A 21,399-nucleotide genomic window follows, 5' to 3' on the forward strand; every position below is an offset into this window, starting at 1 on the left:
GAGTCTGTTGGGCTTAACCTTTTCCTTGACAAGGTCGGATCTCGATATATTCGACTTAATTTCCCTTCCTATCAGTCTAAGCGTCTTGAAATATCAGGCCCAATGTCTCTTCTATGAATCCCAGCTTGTCTCGTTATCTATCCGAGATTGCATACCTGGGTAGTCGGTCTCTAAAAACTTTTCTGTCTCGTCCAAACATGGTTAGCCCAAAATCAGGCTCGCTTCACCCTCGGCTCACCCTCGGCTCACCTTGAGCTCACCACCGCTCACCCAAGCCCTTTATGGGCATTGAAGACCTCGTTTTCCTCCTTATCGCTTCCCACAACTTCTATCGGTTCAGTGGCCCACAGTGGCTTGTATCGCTAATAAGCCCTGTTGAGTCCCTCGTATTCGATTGATTCCAGTGGGTGAGAACGCTGTGGCTGCCGGGTCCTGGGCCGTTGAGAACGCTGTGGCTGCCGTGGCTTCAATCTGTTGAGAGTTCTGACAGAGAGCACTGTGGCTCGCTGTGGTAGCTGTGGCAGAAAACTCTGGCTCGCTGTGAGAGCTGCGGTTTCAAACCGTAAGTGCTGCTAGTGGTGCAAGTGCTGGAAACCACACGGAAGAAGTGTAAAATCCACAAATACGTGCTGTATTTCATTTATGCCGGATCTTGGGATCTAATCTACCTATTTAGGTAGATTAGATAAGGATTCTGCCACCTCAAACCACTTTTAATGCTTTCAGGCTCACCGCTTTCAGACTCACCGCTTCTACACCTATTCAAACGGAATTATATATTAGTGTTGTGATTGTATACTGATAAACTTTTCCGAGTCCATCCTAACCGAACGACTCTATACTAGAATTCTTCCCGAGTACTCGTCCTGCTATACTGCCGAGCACCCTCGAGTATCTTACAGTGTTGGTTAAATATAACAGTAATCTTATCCTTCACTACCAAGCTATATTACCCTTAAGTTTTGTTAGATTATAATAGGGACTTCGGTAGTATAAACAGAAGTCGTTTATTTGTCTAAGTTAGGATAAGGGTCACTCGCGGAAAAACTCAAAACCTTAACTCCACTTTCCACGCAGTGGTGTAGCACACGCCTCAAACCAGCATCAGTCGAGTTACAAACAATATCGGAATCCCGACATTAACAGTTTCTATTTCCGTTCTTAGATCTAAGCACTTACTGCGTTTACCTGAGCGGAAGTAGAGAAGCCCTAAGTATAGTAAGAAAGGCTCTGAGCAGGGTAAGCAATAAGTAAATTTACGTAACACTAAGTTATTCCAGAGCTATTTCTGGAGCGTAGATAAGCAGGTAGGGATTATAATAAGTAACTTCTACCTTCATTAGAGTCAGAAGCAGCGTAGTATATCTAATCCAGGATCAGTTTTTATATTCGTCTAAATAGAGCAAACTATCTCCCTCTAAACATTATTTATCCCGGTTTACCGAAACTTTAGATAGTTTCTAATTTAATCAGGCATGTAAGATTATATATTTACGTTAGTTTATACTTGCCTTACGGAGCCGCCAGCCATCGAATACTACCTTTTAAATAGGTCTGTTTGATTCCAAAAACCATTTTTGAAGCAGAGCTATTTTTGGAGCACAGCTATTTTTGGAGCAGAGCCATTTTTGAAGTAGAGCCATTTTTGGAGCATAGCCAGTCAGCTTGACAAATATTATAAAAAGGAACTTCTGCCCTTTGCAGAGCCAATAATAGCTTCCACATGATTATAATGCAAACCATTGAGCCTAAGGCAGCGCTAGGATTATGATATGAAATCTCAGCCTCTGCTAAAGCCAGAAACGGCTTCTTTTATTTTGTCTGTTTAGGCAGCGATGGTCTGCCTATGTTGGAGCCAGAAACAGCTTCTACGTTTTACTTAAGCAACAAGCATAGGGAATCGCTGCCTCTACTGAAGCCATAAATGGCTTCTAATGGTAATACACAACAAGTCTGTACAATAGGCAATTGTGGATGAAACCACGCTTCTGGATTCTTACGGTTATTTCTCTTATGGGTTCTCTTCTTCTCTTGATACATCATCCGCTGCAGCATGAGGATGTCAAGGAGCGTATAACTCATTATCTGATGCTGCCAACCTACAGTCCCATTATATTACGACCATGAACACGGACAGACGCAGACACAATAGATGGGCCAATCAGAAGAGGTATCACGAGAAGAGACAATCTATGTAGCTAACCAATCAGAAGAGGACCGATGGACCGGTGCGTGGAGATAGCAGCCAACTCTATGTCTCCTACAATCCACTTGTCCGAGTCTCCTCTACCCGGCTTGGTGACAAAGGAGCTTGGACTCTTCCCAGAACCGATGCCACTTTGGAAAGTTTTTGTGTGCTTGATTGCGGAGTCCACCCCTTCCCTCCTAGGGTGAGTCTGCCTCTCATGACCTGGCTAAGGCTCTTCCCGGTCCTAGAACCCCGGGATTCTCGCGCCGCGGCGCCGTGGGCGTTGATGGGCGTTTTCTTCTGCAGCCTGTCCCTGTGGTAGATTCCAGTTTTTCTCCTCTAATTCCTTCGCGAGCCAGTATTCTTCCAGCCTTCCCGTTGAAAGAGCCAGTTAATTATTGTCGTTGCTTCCTCCTTTTGGCCCAGAGCTGTCTCAATATGGGCTCATCTCTGACCCTCCTCAATCTCAATCTCGCTTAGGGTAAATAGAAAGGAAGCAGTAAATGTACTAGCAGAGGGTGCGAAGGGCAGGATGGCGGGTTTTTGGCGTCGTTACTGCAGCGTCTTCGACTGCCAGGCTCATAACGGCGAAGGAGTCTGGTGGTTTGTTCCCTAGGGCTCGGAGGCCTCCGTCCTCAATGTCCTTCCCCCTTTCCCTATTCAAATTGAATCACTCTCGGCATATCCTCGGGAATAGCGGTTCGACGCAGACACGCAGCTCAAGGAGATGACGGGCAGGTTGTCGGGAGAAGGGCCTTACGGCTGCGCTATATGAGCTTACAGGATACCAAGCTTGGCATGCAATGTACAAGATCGTCATCATCCACCGTGACCTGCTCCCCCCGTTCCCGCCAATGTGCGGCTGGTAGAACGTGCAAACTCCCAGCCTACACACGTAGTGTACTCCGCGGGGAACGCTCGTCTCCCTACCAGCCAACTGTCTGTTACTCGAAACGCCGCAGTAACATGGCGGGCTGTTGGGATCGTTGCCTCGGTGGTCTGCGAAACAAAGAAACTTGCCGCAAGGCTGCCATTTGTAGTAGGGACGACCTGCGTTTCCCTTGCGATTCGAATATCGAGTGATGAACCTCTTGCTAGGCCGTTCGCATAGGCGAGATAAAGCTAGGGTGAAGGTAAGAAACGTTAAGAAACGACTAAATAAATAAATAAATAAAGCTCTATGCTCTCTTTACATCTGCTTGTTCCAGCCGCTGCCAACTCAGCCGCGGTGCCAGCAATTCAGCCCCCGCAGCCTTGTCGGCCTGGGCTCCTAGATAGCTCGGATTCCTCTTCCAACCACACCCTAGCCCTATCTCACTGCCGTCTCGAATACCATATTGCACCCACTGCATCCGCTACATCAGCTGCATCTGCGCCGTCATGCCCGGCAGCGACATCCGCCTGCTCGCCCTTGACGGCGGCGGCGTGCGCGGCCTGTCTTCGCTCCTGATCCTCCAGCAGCTCATGACCGCCATCGATGCTGAGTCGCCACCTAAGCCCTGCGACTACTTCGACATGATCGGCGGCACCAGCACCGGCGGCCTTATTGCCATCATGCTAGGCCGTCTGCAAATGACCGTCGACAACTGCATCCACGCCTATGCTTCACTGTCCGATAGCGTTTTCGAGAAAAAGAGCCGCCGGGTTACGATTAAAGGCAAGCTCCAGGGTCGGTTCGACGCCGCCGAGCTCGAGCGAGCCGTGAAGAAGATCCTGGTAGAGCGCGGGTTCGACGAAAACGCACTACTCAAGGACGCTCCCGATGCGCCTTGCAAGGTGTATGTTTTATATCGCCTTTTCGGCTTGTACGCTGCTAACCTATTAGATTCGTCTGCGCGACAAGCAAAGAAACTAACGACACCGTCTGCCTAACGAGCTATCGATCCCCCCGTGGCGGCACCGACCTCCTGAATTCTACAAAAATATGGCAGGCGTGCCGCGCTACGTCTGCCGCCACAACTTTCTTCGACCCCATTGCCATCGGCCCTTTTGATGAGGAATTCGTCGACGGCGCGCTGGGAGCAAACAACCCTGTCTACGCGCTGTGGACCCAGGCCCGAGATGTGTGGGGTGATCAGCTGCGGGCAGGCGGCTTAAATGCGTGGTTTCGATCGGCACAGGAGTACCTGCGCTGAAGCCGGTGCGCGACGACGTCTTCGGGATCTGGGCTACCCTAAAAGAACTTGCGACCGAGACGGAAAAGACAGCTGAGCAGTTCCGCCGCGACCACTCGAACCTCGACGACGAAGGACGCTATTATCGCTTTAATGTCGATCACGGACTCGAGGATGTCGGTTTGGAAGAGTCGAAGAAGAAGAAAGAGATTGCGGCGGCGACTAGGCGCTACGTTGCGTCGCAGCGCGTAGTCAAGCAGATGAAAGCGTGCGCAAATAACCTTGCGGGACGAAAGTGTTAGTCTAGTTTTTATTAGCTTTACTCCATCGTTTCCTAGTTCCTATTCCCCATTAATCCGATCGGTGCTAGATTATGGCCGCTACCAGACGATATTCACACTACGGGGCGTGCCGGTATCGAGTAAATTTGTTGATAGACCGTCCGACACTGCCGAGCTCGAACGATATCTCCTGCCGCATTCCCGGCGGAGTCACGGACGCAAGATATTTGTTCTCTACGGACTTGGTGGCATCGGGAAGACACAGCTGGCTGCCGACTTTGCTCGACGCCATCAAGCTACGTTCAGTTCGGTCTTCTGGCTAGATGGTAGGTCGGAGGACCGACTGAGACAGAGTCTTGCTGGCTGTGTAAGCAGGATACCAGAAGGTCAGATTCCAGACAGGAGCAAGAATCGCGCCTTAAATACCGAGGACGATCTTAATCTCGTGGTGATGGATGTGTTAGAGTGGCTTGCGCGGCCGGACAATACCGACTGGCTGCTAGTCTTCGACAACGTCGACCAAGACCACGAGCAAGGCGGGTCGACAGGCACATACGATATTCGGCAGTACCTTCCGGGCGATCACGGGTTGGTGCTGATTACTACACGTTTATCAAGGCTAGCACAGCTCGGTAACTCGAAACGACTGAACAAGGTGGGCCAAGAATTGGGTACTACTATATTTACGCAGTGGTATGGGCAACAATTGGGTAGGTTTTAACTTCGTAGTTTCAAGGCTGAGGCTGATAGGTGGCAGTTATGGACGAGACTGCGACCGAGCTGTTCGGTTTGCTCGATGGCCTGCCGCTTGCGCTGGCTCAGGCTGCGTCATATCTCCGCGAGACCGGGCTCGACATTACGTCGTACGTTCGGCTCTACAAGCAGCAGTGGGACGACTTGATGAGGCTTGACAGCGAGTCTAGCTTACCGCTAGTGGATTACGAGCAGGGAAGTATTGGGACAACGTGGACGATATCATTCAAGGCAATCGAGGCGAGGAACGGGAACGCCTCGAATCTGCTGCGGCTCTGGGCTTTTATTGACAACAAAGACTTATGGTTCGGTCTACTGCAAGCTGCGGCATACGGTGGGGAACAATGGCCCGGATGGCTCTGCGATATAGCGTGCAACGAAGTCAGGTTCTTGGACGCAGCGAGACTGCTGCTCCGCTACTCGATGATCGAGGCCCGAGAGTCCGTGCAGGATAGCGGCAGCGGCAGCGGCAGCAGCAGCTACAGCATACACCCGGTGGTGCACAGGTGGACGTCGCACATACAGGATGACAACGAGAAAAGACTGTTTCTGCAGCTGGCGGTGATGGTGGTTGGATTCTCAGTACCCGACAGCAAGACTGAGGATTATTGGGTGCTCCAGCGGCGGCTTCTCCCGCATGCGGAGAGATGCTCATGGTGGGCTGGGGGGTTCCGGGGGGGCGAGAGCGACTTCGAAGGCATTAATACCACCGGCGCAACACATATGTTGGGCATCCTTTACGTAGATCAGGGCCGACTAGGGGAAGCCGAAGCGATGTACCAGCGGGCGCTGGAAGGCAAGGAGAAGGCGCTCGGGCCGGATCACACATCGACTCTCAGTACAGTCAACAACTTAGGCAACCTTTACGTAAATCAGGACCGACTAGGGGAAGCCGAGGCGATGTACCAGCGGGCGCTGGAAGGATGGGAGAAGGCGCTCGGGCCAGATCACACATCGACTCTCAGTACAGTCAACAACTTAGGCAACCTTTACGTAAATCAGGACCGACTAGGGGAGGCCGAGGCGATGTGCCGACGGGCGCTATCCGGGTTTCAGACTACTCTGGGGCCATCTCATTCAAAATCTCAACGTGCCATACGGAGTATAGAATCTTTACAGCAAACACAAGGTACCTTCGATATATATTCCTGTCGCAACATTAACTAATGGTCTTCGCTAGGCTTATCTATTAAAACTCATCAACCGAGGCGAAAAAGCCGCGCCGAAGTCTTGGAGAAGCTGAGAGCCAGATTTCGTAAACTTAAGGCTGGTTAAGCTAGCTTTTGAGTCGAGGAAGTCTTCTTGATAGTCATAAGTGGAGTAAGACTATTATCGCGGCATTCGCGCATCCTTGTGCCCGGGTTCTCCTGATAGATATTATATTGCTTTCAGCGTTTACTATAGATACAGGCATACGAACTCTTAAAGATAGCTACCATCTATACCAGCGCGAGAGGTTGCGATCATGGCCGAGAACCAAGATCCCGATGCCGTTATTCGCTAGGATGTCTAAAATAGACGCGCTGCTCTCAGACGCAAAGACCTTGCGGGGTATACTGCTACCGGCAGTTTGATCAAAAAGTCCGACGATCAAGAAATTCTATATGTGGCCCTCTGGGAAGAGGATGAGCCCGATAGACTTCAGGCACTTGTCTTTTGTCACCCTGAAATGATCAAGATGATGGAGCGATTCCCGGAAGTGATGTATCTCGATGTTACATACAACACCAACAAGTACAAATTTCTCTTCTTTCAGTCCAACTCGATGACCTGTTGGCTCGAATTACTCACAGTTCTTTGCCCTTGCTAACAACGAAAATACAGAGGCATTTGAGTTTATCTTCAATAGCATAAGGAATCTACTTGACAGGTTCAATATCCCTTATCCTCTGTTGATTATTGTTGAAATACAGCAGTTATTTGTGGATTTTACAGATGTTATTTCCCGTGGCTCGCAGCACTCAAAGGCTTCAAGCCACAACGCCCACAACGTCCACAACGCCCACAACGGTCACGAGGAGCTACAAAGTTCTCGTATAAGCCATTGTGACTAACTGAACCGATGGTAGATGTGGGGAACGATAAGGAGAAAAACGAGGTCTTGGATGCCTATAAAAGGCTCCCCTCGCAGTGAATTTGGAATGGTCTTTTCTCTCCACTCTTAAGGTCAAGTCAAACAGTCAAAGACAATATACTGGTTTACCACACTCTCTTCCAGGGCACAGCTTCAGTGTCCACCATTCTATTTGCAGGGCATAAGTTCCCTATACTTCCCTTCCTTCGGTGTCACCTCACACCGTCGTACCTCGCAGTCCAAGGACTCCAGAGTCTCCAGGTAATTGCTTCCGATCTGCCCGGCAGGGCTTAATCAACTAGCCTGCAGGCGACGTATCTCAACAATATCCTAACTGTAATCTCTTCTAGCTCACTTATAAAGTGTAATTCATGTGATATTCACTCAGGAGGTGTCACGGCAGGGCAGACCACTGCGCCAAACTACCGGTTCACGAAAATATCTACGACACATGGATGCCCACTCACTTCAAAAACATCTGCTCTGCCATCGATCAGTTGCCGTCAAATTTGGACCACAACGCGACTTGTGCCGTCTCCACGTCCGCGCCGCATGAGATTGCCAGAATGCCGCACAATCTGAGAATCAACCAGATTACAGCCAAGACCAACCCGCCGGTGCCAGTGCCATATGCCGTCCTTTGCCATTGAACCCGGGCGTCTGAGACAGCGCTACTCTGTCCCGCGAGGCCTCACACACCCTTCTTTCCCAAGCCTTCGTAAGCTTACTGTAATAGTGCGCCCACAACCGGGGGAGGAGATGGACGTCCTGAACACAGTAGCGCCTGATTTCCTCATTGAGAGGCCGCTCATTAAACACCTGGTAACTGCCCCCACGTTCGGGCGCAAAAAGCCTGGTGCCTCGCTCCTTGGTGGCCATCCAGGAACTCCGCTCCGACGCGCTCAGAGAGGCATCGTGCTCAATGCACCGGGCCAGCCCGCAGACGACCCTCCGCGAAAACGTGCGCGTGGCGAGCTCCATCAGCTGCAGGTCCTGGACGCCTGCGAGACGGATCTGGAAGTGGCTGAATAGCGCATCTGAGTCGTTACGGACGTCGAAGAAGACCTTAGGGATAGTCTCTGACTCCAGGATGTCCTTGAAGGTACGGCCCGTGGTTGAACTGAGGGTGGAGAACGCCTTTTCACCGAGGATGTGGATGTCGATGAGGTAGGCCCTGCGAAGGGGCAGGACATAGATTTGAAGAATGGATATAGTGCCATGTCTGGAAAGGTTAACTCCCTCGAGGTCGATGTACAGCGAGGGAGGCGTGATGGGCTGGCCATTAAGGATATCCACGAGGGCGGACATAGCCGTAGCGGTGTCGATGAGGCCGCCGGAATCCGGGTTGTGGGTACCCGTGTTCTCCGTGGGTATCGGTAAGTTTGCCCCGATGTTCGGATTCTGAATAGAAGTAGAAGTCGACATGTTTCCCGGCCTCAAGAGATATAGATGTTAGTAACGGGTTATCATTCTAATGAGTAGATAAGGCTGGCATACGTGTAATGAATGCTCCGTAAGGTTGTCAGTGCAGGTAAGTCTTGACTGAATAAAGCACGAAGATAGACGTGTCGGAGATCCCCAGTGAAGGGCATTACACCAGTTATAAGCCCGTTATCACAGAGGCCGGCCGGGATATTCATTAACGGCATCCCCCTCGATTCGAGACGTGGAGTCCTAATCCTCTAACCCATGGAATACGTCTTGCAGCACCGGTGTGTCTCTCATGTCCGTTTGTCACTGCAGCGTCCCGGCTATTTTCAACGATAACAGGTTAAGCAGGAAGCTATAAGAAAACAGATAAGCCAACAAATCGACGGGCCTCATCATAATCACTGCGTTAGAGGGAGAGATTATTAAGAAACTTGCTGAAGCCCGGCCGATCCAATCCGGTATCAGCTGTTTGGCGCAAGTTTGCCTGCGACGGCCCGCAAGCCAACCCGTCTGCCCCCCCGGCGAATGGGCAGCATCCCTCGACAACGACACCGTTGGTGAACCTTGAATGTGCCCTGCCTTCGGGAGCCTTCTGGACCTTAACACGGAGCAGTGATTCAGCCAACCAGCAATTTCGATCCAATAATACCAATCTAGACCAACGCTCTCCGTTTGCTGCTCTTCCTCGGCCCTGATCTACAGACTCTCTGCGCCTCGTTTGATACGAATCGGGGCATCGGCTGCGAGCTCTGGGTACTTGGAGGGCTTAAATATTTCGCGGGGATCAGAGGTATCGGCCATAATGGCGACAAACCGACAGAACTTTCTTCAAGAATTAAAGTCAATAGAAGTGAACTGCGATGTCAATGATGTCAAGTTCTCAATTTCCCGCAGCGCGGATGAAAGATATCACTGCCTAGCACCGTTTGCTACGCGCGGGAGGCTGCATCTAGAGCTTGGAAGAACTTGAAAGCCGGATCTCTCACCGTGTTTGGAACGTGTTCCCTCGCGAAAGTTGATATTTTCTTGATAGCCTTCTTGATCAGGGCCTGATCAAAGCGGCGAGGACAACCACACATCCCAGGACACCTCCCGCACTAGCGTAAGGGCTGAGGTATGAACCCTTGAAAACTGAACTATATCTAACGTTAGTTCTAATGGGTTTAATAACGGGCTATTAGCACGCGCAAGGAGAAAACGGAAGTCATGATCAGTTTTGGTTGCGGTAAGTATAGCCGAACGGTCCTTGGACCCACTTTAGCTCTGGGTGATGCTTACTGCGCTTACCTTCTGCTCACCTCGTGAGACCAATACGGACTGAGCCAAAAATTTTGTCGGGTGTGACTATATGGGTATGTGCATTAACCGTAAAGCCAGACAGCCTCAGGCAGGTACAGAAGAATATACCCAACAAGCCTAGAGACATTGCACACAACCCAGCCATCACTCTGCTTGACCACTTTCTCTTCTCTCTCTCTCTCAGCCTACCCAACTCCTTCGACCGGTCTCACCCACACAGGCGCTCCGGTTGGTAATTAACAGCGCTCGGGAGCGGGCGCGGGGCAAGACTAGACCAGACCAGAACATGCGACGAGCCCGAGGACCTTTTACTACCTAGGTACTTGTTGCCTACCTGAGGTCAGAAAGAACCATCAGCTCGCAGGCGTCCAACCAGTCAGTTGTTGCTGCCCCAGCATGGCGCTGTTCCCTGGAATGGGCCGGGCACAACTGCATCTGTTTCCCCCAGTCTATATATGTGTGGAGCGGCTGCTCTCCATCCCTCTGTTGTGCTCCGTAAGCGATTGGCCGAGCCTAGGTAAGGAGGACGAGACAGGCCCATGCCGGAGGCACAATGCACGGCTCCCAGCCCATTTCAACACTGACCGCAACGACTGCGTTGCTTTGGTGATTCCCCAAGGCGAGAGAAATACTACTATCAGTCATGGAGAAGTCTGCGCTCGCATTGTCTGTATTCCCTCTCCTTCATAGCTCACCTGCTGATATATTATTCGACGCGCGAGTGTAGGGTGGAGAAACTGGAAACACGATAACTTTTGGCTGGTCTCGAATGGGGGTTGAACCCTTTTTGAAGGGGTGGAGGCAGGAAGGGTTTAGTTTGATTCGATGAGGATTAATCAGTGCTGGGGGAGATGAGCCGGGGGGGGGGTGATGTTGTCGTTCTGGCTGTGTTGGTTTAAAGCCAGAGTAGGTGTGTAGGGTCGGGAGAGAGGGGGAGAGATGGTTTACGTGTCCATGAACTGGATGGGGGTTGTAATTGATGGGGATAGATGGGGTTTGGGCAATGGGGAGTTAATGTTGTGGAGTTGGACGGTGGTGGTATTTGATATAACTGTGTAAAGTCTGGGTGATGGGAAGTTTGGCGTCTTGGGGGAATCAAGGTTATGACTTTTGTATAACGGCAGATGTCTATATGGTACTTGTCGTGTTAATAGTCTTGGTTATGTGAATAGATGGGATGTTAAATAGGGCGTATGAGCTAGGGACGTAAGGAGGTTTTAAGTTTGATTCTAGTCTTTGAACGATGAACTGTGATCAAGTGGTAGGTGTCAGGAATGGACATGTAGGAGATTTCGAAATCTTTAAGACAGCTACTTCCATGTTTGCAAAGTCTCGGCCAGTGAAATTTGGAGACGAAAGCCCTGATTTACATTTGAATTATATATGAAATATCAGCAGCTTATAGGTCGGACACTTATTTCATTGCATGGCAGCATGGGCATAGCGCGAAGCAGAGCTTAAAGATCACACCCAACATCTAGGCTTAACTACAACTGCCAATAAATGCGTCAGCTCCTCCCGCTTCATCATGTTTCCAGCGCCATAAGCATAGGTAGACTCCGACATCCGCCCCTCAAGCCCAGAAATCCCCCTTCTCCTCATCCGAATCAGCATCAGACTCCGCATCAACCACAAACCCCCCCTCCCCATCATCCGCACCCATAATCTCGTCAAACTTCCTCAACCAATTTCTAGCTGTCAAATCCGCCGTGTCATCCCTGACACGCACGATAGACGATCTGATGTCCGACCTACGGACCTGGTCCTCGAATACAGCTGTCCAGCGGTCCCAGATCTCATTTACACGTCGTAAACACGCTTCTCTCTCTTTGGGGAACGCTTCTGCTCGTTCCCTCCACGCGCGCGCCTCATGCCTGATGCCTGATCGTAGGTACTCGTCATACTCGGCCCAGTCTGTCCTTCGTGGCCAGCGACCTGTGTGTTTTCTGGTTTGTTGGGGTGCTGGGCCAGGGATTTGTGTCCTTGGTCGGGTGCTTCTGGTAACAGTGCGTCGGGGGGCTGCGAATGAAGACTGCCGATGCTGCTGTTGCTGCTGCTGCTGCTGAGAGAGACTATTCTGGGCGTTGTCTGCCCGGTTAGGTGAGTATGTATGGCGGGAGACGGTGCTGACTGTCACGGTAGATGGTGGTGGGGGAATGACACCACCAGAGAGTGCGGTGGCTTGGTTTAGAGGGTTGGTGGTGGGCGAACCCGCGACGGTGTTGACGGTTGATGAAGACATGTTGAAGACCTTTTGTGGGAGACAACGATGGAGGTGTTCCGGATGCTGAACTGGAGGTGTCAACGTTTTTGAACTTTTAGAGGGAATGAAGCATTGTTCCAGGTATTTCTCTTAATCTTAGACATGAATTTAGGTTGTGAGTCTGTGACGAAGTTTTTGCAAGCCTCTGAACCTTATTATCTGAAGGTCCGGCCAAGATGTGCTCCAGTTTTCTGACCTTTCTGACGATTGGGCTTGTGGCTATTTGGTAGGCTCACAGACACTCCTTTCCACAACAAATTCCATGCAGAGAGTTCCGGAGCTGGAAAACTTTGTCACGAAAGCCATGTCTATTACTCTATTAATGTCGCTCCAATCCTTGGCGCTTTCCCAACATAGTGAGATTGCTCTATCATGAATCAAATCGCTCGTGCCCTCCTCCTAAAGCCCCAAGAAGCGATTAGCAAATGGCTTTGCCTATTTATCAAGTAAACTCCGGCATACGTCTGGAAGTCTTAACTCCAAACTCGACGCAAGACTTCATGCTCCTCATCATCTGTTTCAAACTCCAGATACCAAGCAACAAGCGCAAAAGACACTATCGTCCAATATGAACTGGACTCCCGGCGAACGTCCAATGGAGCCCGCAACTGAGGAGGTCTTGACATTTCGGCCATACGACTAGAAACAACGATTAAATCAGAAAAGGAACGGACCATTAGGATCGGTTTCTGGGGGGGAACTCACCATAAGAACACAAAATACATTTTTGCCCCTCCTGAATCTAGCCGTATTCCGCGCCTTTTGAGAATCCAAGTGACCAAGATACCACAGCCTCGTAAACATTTCCAGGAGTAAACAGATGGATCGCGGCCTAGGTTGAAGAATTAGCGACGACATGGAACATAATGGTTGGCAGGCTTTGACTAACTCCTGTTTATGGCGCTCTAAAAGACTGACTCCGCCTCCGAGTCGGAGATGTCGACGTAATTGTCTTCCCCTCCAACCAGGATGGAATCAAACAATTCGCCACTCATCAATTCACTCTCGAGAAGGACGAGCCCGATGGAGCTATGTCTGCTCTGGATTCTGCGAACAGTTAGTATAAGTAACTTGCAGGGGATGCCAAGGTACGGTGCGTCATGATAGTATAGGTTCACCAGTTGTCATTCAGAAAGATACCCAGGAAATGTTCCAATCACGACTTTTTAATCTAGATATACCAGCATGACCTACTTGAAATCACTTGCGGTGCATTATCTTGTCATTCTGTTACCTAAACCTCCCCGCTCTTCGTCTCAATACATGTAGGCATCGACTACGAGCTGCACTTTCTCCCACAAATGCTTGTCCTGTTCCACATGGTTTTATACTTCACATGCTCAGAAGAAACTTAGCGACTCTATGTAAAAGAAGTCGCTGGAATCAGCCTGTACTTGCGACTGTTGGCGGGACGCTAAACCACAGACTCAGCCTCCGAGTCAGAGGAGTCGGCATAGGGATCCTCTTCTCCAATTATCAGGGGGTTGAACAGTGAGTGCTCCATGGTATTGATTTCGACCGCAACGATCCTTATTGAGCACTGACGGCCAATATCCTTAGAACATCGAAATCAACTACTGGTTAGAATTGATACACGACTTTGTAGAAAAGATCGCGAGGCCACGCGCTCAGGTGAAGGGTACGTACCGGCGCCGGAAGGCAGCCTCAGCCGTAGGAGCGAAGAATTGGATGGGGTTGCTTGAGAAGGAGCGCGTTGGGGTTCGCGGAGGTGGCGATTTGTTGCCAGGCTGCAGAGGCGAGGGTGGCCAGCTTGGAATTCAGTTGTAGATGGTACCTTAGGCCTGATGACAATGTAGGTGTCGGGTTTGATGATGATGTTCCTAACAGGTCTGATTTAGTGGTAATGTGAGTGTCAGATATTTGGAGATGTGTGCGCTTGCGAGGCGGGAGAAATGAAGCCAGAAGAGGAGATAAAAGCCAACTTCTTCATGGAGGCCGGCAGAGAGTTGACCAGTAGCCTGGCGCGTCCTGACGCGAGATAGCCACCTCGACGCGGTTGTTCTTTGGGGCTCTCTTTGGGTGGTTGCTCTAAATGCAAAGCTTGACGCCGACTTCGCTATATATTGCGAGCCTATGCTATCACTCGCTCCTTCCGTCCAAAGTTTGATGTTGAATTGACTCTTTCCCCTAAGATTACCCTGGTTTACCTTGTGGAAAAGAATCAAGTTGAAACTCCTAACCCGGACTCCGAATCTCTCTTTCCCTCTGGCCTAATCGCGCTTATCAACAAATCTTCATAGAAAAACTTATATAAATTGATAAAGAAAGGAACGGATTTTGATCACGAGGTCAATAAGAGGTACCCAAATGCCTGATTCTGAATTGATCTACATTTCTTTAATCCCAAATTTACGGATGGAGCGATTGCAAACTCCAGCATTTCCAAATATTGTCACCAACAAGGAGTTAACATAGAGGATTATATATCCGAAGGCTCTCAATCGTGTGCAATCATGTCTGGCTGAATTTCGGATGGTGAGCCGTGCAAATGGGTGGTGGTTCAAGTACCCTAACCCCGGTTGCTTTGAAGGCGTGTGATTGGTCAGCACGCAGAAACCAATAACAAAGGCTGAGGGTTTCAAATAAGGTAACTCTAGGAGGATGGGCTCACATCTTTGCGCCGTGGCTTCATGACGTGCCAGTAGAGCACGGGTCCTGCCAAACTTGTAGACACTTTCAAGATTAGGTAAGCCTTCAATCAAGTTAAGCGTTTGCTATTCCAGTTAAAACCAGGTGGTCGATGTGCCAAGCCAAGTCATGCCGGCTTCGGCTTGTTTAAATCACCTGCAAAATGCGACCTGTCAGGTATCTTTTCTCTCCCACAAACTTCCAAAATACAGGTCCACTATTTACACCAACATTTCAAAGTTTTGAAGCTCAGCATGGAACCCTCACGTTTGCCTTTCCCTCATTTCCAAGAGCTCTTCGACGCCGAACAGCAAAAGCTCAATGTCATCGAAAAGAAAAGCAAAAAGCTCAGGAAGATAGCACTCTGCATCGATGAGATGGGTACGAAAGTCCTTGTTCAAACCTATAATATCCGATAGGAGTACTTGTCCGAATTCTCTCCCCGATATGACAGTCTCGATAAGCTTAAGGAGGATGCCATGGTGTTTTGTCATGCCGTCTGCGACAGCATGGAACTTGCGGCTAGAGTAACATCAACCGTGGCACAAGCCACGTCCGTTTTGCCTGAGAAGGTTGCCAAGTCAAGATAGTGCATCGACTCGCTGTGTGAAAACGGATGGTCTAATAGAAGAGATAAACCACTGGAGTAATGTGGGATGGCTTAACCGATGCCTATGTAGGGGGGAGGTGCTTAGAAATATATTGGACGATATGGATAGACGGTTACGCCTCCGGAGGAGTGTTGCTATGCGCGACGCTATTTATTAGATCGTACTGTTTTACTTTAGTTATTTCCGCGAAGATAATATACGGATTATACCTAAGGTAAATCAGGGTTTAGTAACGGGCCGGTAGAGATGAAGTATACCCGAATTTTTTCATTTTTCGGCTTTACCTTACAGCTATATTATTACTAAAGTAAATATAATACTATTATTTTGGCTAGGTAATATATAAATATCGAGAAGAAAGGAAGTAATATGTATCTAGTTTACTAAGGGATTTTAAAAAAAACTTAAAGAATAAAAATGAAATACTAAACTTTATCATTTATTAATAAATCTAAACTAAAATAATATTATAATTTTCGATAACTCTAACTTATATAATGAACCCCAGTAATGAACATTATTATTAGTTATAACTTTTTTTTATAAAGTCGAATAACCGATAGTGTTAAGTAAGTTAAATAAATATATATAAGGAATCAAATTGTGATAAACTCCTATCCAGAACCTCTTAAAGGGATACTGGTTGAAGGCACTTCTGAACAATCCTGGTTCGGTACAGCTAAACAGTGTACAACAAATAGCTTGTCTCAATCACAACAGTCTAGATACCAACGATTGTGATTTGTATTGCATACTGCGGAACTGTCTATCTACACCAGCCAGTTCCTCCGTATATATAGACCTTGATCCCCCAGGTACCTCCGTACCTGGCTCACCTCTGCTAAGAGGTGAGCCTCGCATTACCCTGCAGCCCCGCCGTTGTGCCTTTCTTCCCTGGTTGGCTACCCCGGCCCACTGCAGTCTTCGCTCGGTCTTGCTATATGGTTGATCTGTGACATCAATAAATCAATAAATAACTTACGGCTTCCTATAAAGGATTACTAAAATACTATTATCACTTAATTACTTTCTCTTCTCTAACCACTCTAGAGTTTGGCCTCGCGAGAGGGCTTGCGGTAACTCCATCAAAAGCTTCCTCATGGACACTGTTCCCAGCATAGTGAACTTCAGCGTCTGCCCTACGTCTTCCAGCTTCCGGGCGAATACTTGTAGCTCATAATCACAAACAACCGTAAGGTTTACCCCAACCATCGTTGAAGCGAGCCACAGCAATAACATCTTGACTTCCGGGTCGCCACCAAAAGCTCCACAGCCCCATGGACCGGTTTTGATCTCGGATATGGTACCGTCCAAGCTTGAAGAAAACGCCGTATACGCTTTTGCTATTTCCCGTTCCATATTCCTCGGGTCCAAATCGGCAAGTCTCCCATCATTCACCAGATCCAGTTCTAGAGCATCCATAAAAAGCATCGTACGGAACTTCCAAGCTGCATCACCACCCTGTTGAGGATCCAACATACTTCCAACAATGATATCTCTTCCCTTGCCAACAATATTGACCATAGCCTGTGCCCCACGCACCTTTAGCACCTGTTCATCTCCAAGTGGCGGGGTAAACAAGACAATAGGACACGCTTCAGGCGATATCCCAACATGAACCTCCTCCTGAGTAGCAGACTGCCCAAACCCAACGACCCTGTTTGCCGAGATCACCACAGCTTGTCTATCGCCATCACCCACTCCTAGGCTACCCGGCAAAGTGTCATATGTCTCCACCACCACGACCTTCAGTTCACTAAGTGGTCGATCTTGCGCAAATATCTCGTCGTAGTTCTCTGGCAAGGAATGCAAAGAATATTCCACAACCCAACCGTCCATTTTCTTCTCGTCACAAAGAACATCCCCAAAGTACAGCATCAAGGCCCGGAGATATCCCCTCACGGCAACAGGATGCCTCTGCTGAGAAGAATACCATATCCCAAAGTCGTGCGTCCCGTCGTCGTCCCGAAATGGTGGTAAACTCAGTGTGCGGAGAAATTGGTGCACAACCAAGCAAGCTATTTGCCTGCGGGAGAAGGGCAAGCTGTAATTCTCCCTGCTGAGCACAGGGATTCGGCCGTTCTGAAACAGACCTGGCATTTGTAGCGCTATATCCACGATACGAGGCCATACTTTTGCGAAGAAGACCTCGGCAGTGTCGAACGACGTGGCGATTGCATCTATTAGAAGCTCATAATCCCCCGCTGGCTGTGATGTTGCGCGCAGAATGACAGATATTGTGTCCAGAATGTCGACTAATCCAGTAGTAGAGTTGACAGGCCGGCAGAGGATTGCCTCAAGGACGGGCCAGAATGGGACTTGTCCATTCTCGTCCTCGGCTTGATCACCTGTTGGGTGGAGGCTGAAGCGGTCGGTGCATTTGTATTCGGGGGAGAAAGGGAGGAGGTAGAATTTTGGGTGTGGTGGTGACATTTCGGGGCTTCTAAACTGACGGCGATCTGCCAGTGTTTGGGTAGACAATCTAGACCCAGGCTCAGAGGGAAGGAAGCTTGTCGACACCCGCGCGGGAGAGCCGCTGATTGCACAGCCACGACCCTTAACCCGAGTGTGAGTCACAGAACGCACAGAACAGTCCAGGAAGTCAATGGCGTTTGTTACGGAGAAATAATAGCTCAAGAAGGAGTTTTCCTCATTGGAAGCCAAATATACAATGGTCTAAGATGATGCTGGAGAGTTCGAGCTACGTCTCTGGTCACAGGGTAGGCAAGGGTTAGGGTTGTATAATGAGTTGATATCTGCTTGTGCCCAATGCAATTTCCCACAATAACTGTACACTCAATTTCTTTGCAAAAGGTATCACTGGCTAATTCAACTGCTACTATCAATTTCAGCACTGGTGAGCTCCCTTGCGATGATATCCTCCTCAACTGGTGTGAACTGGTGATGCTTCGAATTCATGATGAATCATTTCCATTGTGCAGCCCTTTCATTGGTCAGAAGCACAACTCGGTGGCGATGCAGTATGCCGCTTCACCACATTTGGCTAGCACGATCCCGGTGTAAGCCGCTTGGACAACCGATTCACACGATCATGGTCCATCTTTCAAGCAAGTGTAGGGGTATAAAACAAGTAGAGGATCACTTCAGGCAGAAACTCGGACTATCATCTTCACAAGACATCACCACTTTGCCATCACCAGCAGCTGCACCCAGCAGACCACACCACCCTAATCACTCCAGCACCAACACCTCCCTGATACTCATGCCAGACACTGCAACTGCCACAACCACCACAGCGACTACCACCAACATGGCTCTATCAAGCTCACCGAACAGTCGGGCATCAACCCCTGAGAGTAATCTCTCCCATTCCACCATACCACCATTCATCCCGGGCCAATGTCTCTTTTGTCTCCATCTATCATCATCCTTCCTCGACGGCATAGAGCACATGCAAAGGTCCCACGGGCTATTCATCCCACATCGACAACTATTTTCTACCGAAAACCTCGAGGCTTTATTTGAACACCTCCATCTCATCATCTTCGAATACCACGAATGCATCAAATGCGGGACAACAAGATCCTCAGTGCAAGCGATGCAGCAGCACATGACCGGCAAGCCAGGGCACTGCACATTTGACATCTCGGACCCAGAATCCGAGTTTGCCGAACTCTATCGCGGTTTATTGGAGGGACGAGAAACAGACGGCCAGAAAGATGACCAAGAGAGCACTTCCAATCCTTGGAATCAGGCTCGGGCAGTTCAAGTTGATGAAGATTCACTTCGGTTACCCTCGGGGAGGATAATATCAAAGAAATCATCCGTGATGCCACCATCACCTTCAGCGACGAATGCTTCTCGGTTGCGACACAACCGGACTCGGGTATCAGCTGCTGCCGCGGAGATAAGATACGCCATGGGAGAAGAGTCTAGCGATAACGAGGAGGAGCCGGTCCAGCCAAGCAACTCGGAGACAACACCAGGCGCGCAAGTGGTTTTATCAAAGAGGGAAAGGAAGCGGGCAAGGGACATGGAGGCATATCAATTGACGCGGATGAGCGCGAATGATCGGACAAGCTTGATGCACCTGCCTGTGTCTCAGCAACGGGCCTTACTGGCAACCCAGCAGAGACACCAGGAGAAGATGCAGACTGAGGAAAGAAGACAGCGGGCAAAGATTGATCGGAAGGGCAACAAGAATTTGTATGCGTACTGGAATACCGAGACGCCGGTTTATCTGTGTGGATAGGGGCTTGGGTATATCATGCAGCACCACGTAGCAGATAGTAATTCGCCCTTCGGTGTCCGAAGCCATATGCAACCAAGTTCATTCCCCGGCCGCATAAACTCCCACGGCTTGTCCACACCTCAAAACACCCCCGGAACAAACCTCGCCGTCCTCGAATGCCACCCCTCCCACTCCCCCCCAAACTTTGTTCTCAACATCTCCTCCTCCTGCCTAACCCTAGTCCAAACCGCCCCGAGCACAACCGACACCCCCACCGGCGCCAACGACCACCCCAAATCCCTCAACCACCTGTACCACCTCTCCGACGCCCAGCAGCTCACCACCCCGTCCACCCTCGCCATGAGCGCGATATTGCAAAAAATCAAAACCACCACGCCGGTGTAACTGGGGTGCTGAACATATCTGTACAGCCCTGTTGTTTTGAGCCTATCCGGCTCGGCAAGCGCAAAGGTGAAGTTTTTGCCTAGGGAGGCGTATGATGCTAAGCGGAGGGGGACTCCAACGCAGAGGATGAGCGCTAACGGGATGGCGGTTGAGGGGGACCAAGTTACCAGGTCTGGGTTAAGGTGACGGCATTGGTTTGGTGGGAGGGCAGGGTAGAGGTAGGCGAGGCGGGCGGAGAGGAGGGTTAGGAGGCCGAGGGGGGAGAGCATGATTTTGGTGGCGTGTTTGTCTGTTATGTGGCAGGTTGTGAGGGAGTCGGATTTGGAGCGGGTTGGGGGGTTGGGGTTGGGGTTGGGTTGTCGGCAGGCGAAGTATGTGCCTATTGTTGAGGCTAGGAAGGAAAAGGCGAGGGCTGCTTGGGAGAGAGAGGGGAGTGGGGGGAGCATGGTTGGTGATTGTATGATTGCGTTATGGGGTTTCGGGTGCGTTGGTTTTGCGGGGTTCAATTATTCATGATTATGAGATGGAATATGGAGGACGGTGGTTAGTGAGAAGAGCCGGAAAGTGAGGTGAAAACCATTGCAAATCCTGCCGGATCGTCCGGTCGTGTGGAAGAGATCAGCTGCAGGCTGTGCGGGAGATGCCGACGTCATGTCACAGAGGGAGGCACAGCTTAGGCCACTTTGATGGCCTTGGTTAAACAGCAGCTTGGCAACCAAAGTCGCTCAAGAATTAGACATTATACCGAGAAAACAGCATTAAATACATAGGAGCCGAATCAACAGCTGAGAGTCTAAGCGGGAAAATAAGTCCCGTGATGTGTATGTTGCTTTGTTCGCAAATCTCAATGGCTGCGGTTGCGGTTGAAGTGTCGTTGAATTAAGGTTCTATTTTTGGGGTCGAGCGTGCCAAGCCGCTAGGGAAACGTCCTTTGGCGGTTTTATTGGTTCCTTGGACAACCGCTGCATGTAGTATAATACTCCTGAAAATTAGCCCCTGAAATACCCCTGGAAAGACCATGAAAAAATAACCTTCTCATATGTGTCATTACAAACAATTGGTAGCCAGTAGCCCAAAGTTCAGACGTTCAAGGAAGGGTCCCAAATCGCCATCAAAGCTTCCATGCCACCCATCTATCC

General features: G+C 49.7%; 5 protein-coding genes across 5 annotated transcripts; 2 read left to right on the plus strand and 3 right to left on the minus strand.

The window, feature by feature from the left end:
- Positions 1-3,299: 3,299 nt before the first annotated feature.
- QC763_503240 (uncharacterized protein) lies at positions 3,300-6,503 on the plus strand (the record flags this gene model as incomplete). The annotated part of the gene is made up of 4 exons (XM_062912916.1): positions 3,300-3,966; positions 4,014-4,599; positions 4,673-5,293; positions 5,341-6,503. The coding sequence occupies exons 2-4, from the start codon at positions 4,563-4,565 to the stop codon at positions 6,501-6,503; spliced, it is 1,821 nt and encodes a 606-aa protein (XP_062766126.1). The 5' UTR covers positions 3,300-3,966; positions 4,014-4,562.
- A 1,332-nt stretch (positions 6,504-7,835) lies between these two features.
- On the minus strand, positions 7,836-9,253 carry QC763_608330 (uncharacterized protein). Its single transcript, XM_062914659.1, has 2 exons — positions 8,908-9,253; positions 7,836-8,845 (listed from the first exon to the last, which is right to left on the minus strand). The coding sequence occupies exons 1-2, from the start codon at positions 9,057-9,059 to the stop codon at positions 8,005-8,007; spliced, it is 993 nt and encodes a 330-aa protein (XP_062766127.1). The 5' UTR covers positions 9,060-9,253; the 3' UTR covers positions 7,836-8,004.
- A 7,433-nt stretch (positions 9,254-16,686) lies between these two features.
- On the minus strand, positions 16,687-18,096 carry QC763_406340 (uncharacterized protein; the record flags this gene model as incomplete). The annotated part of the gene is made up of 1 exon (XM_062912272.1): positions 16,687-18,096. The coding sequence occupies one exon, from the start codon at positions 18,094-18,096 to the stop codon at positions 16,687-16,689; it is 1,410 nt and encodes a 469-aa protein (XP_062766128.1).
- Positions 18,097-18,583: 487 nt separating this feature from the next.
- QC763_0069970 (uncharacterized protein) lies at positions 18,584-19,876 on the plus strand (the record flags this gene model as incomplete). Its single annotated transcript, XM_062905969.1, has 1 exon — positions 18,584-19,876. The coding sequence occupies one exon, from the start codon at positions 18,584-18,586 to the stop codon at positions 19,874-19,876; it is 1,293 nt and encodes a 430-aa protein (XP_062766129.1).
- QC763_0069980 (uncharacterized protein) lies at positions 18,750-20,706 on the minus strand (the record flags this gene model as incomplete). The annotated part of the gene is made up of 2 exons (XM_062905970.1): positions 18,750-19,714; positions 20,018-20,706. The coding sequence occupies 2 exons, from the start codon at positions 20,704-20,706 to the stop codon at positions 19,669-19,671; spliced, it is 735 nt and encodes a 244-aa protein (XP_062766130.1). The 3' UTR covers positions 18,750-19,668.
- Positions 20,707-21,399: the final 693 nt, after the last annotated feature.

Source organism: Podospora pseudopauciseta, chromosome 4 (assembly GCF_035222475.1).
Source record: "Podospora pseudopauciseta strain CBS 411.78 chromosome 4, whole genome shotgun sequence".
NCBI classification, from domain to species: Eukaryota; Fungi; Ascomycota; class Sordariomycetes; order Sordariales; family Podosporaceae; genus Podospora; species Podospora pseudopauciseta.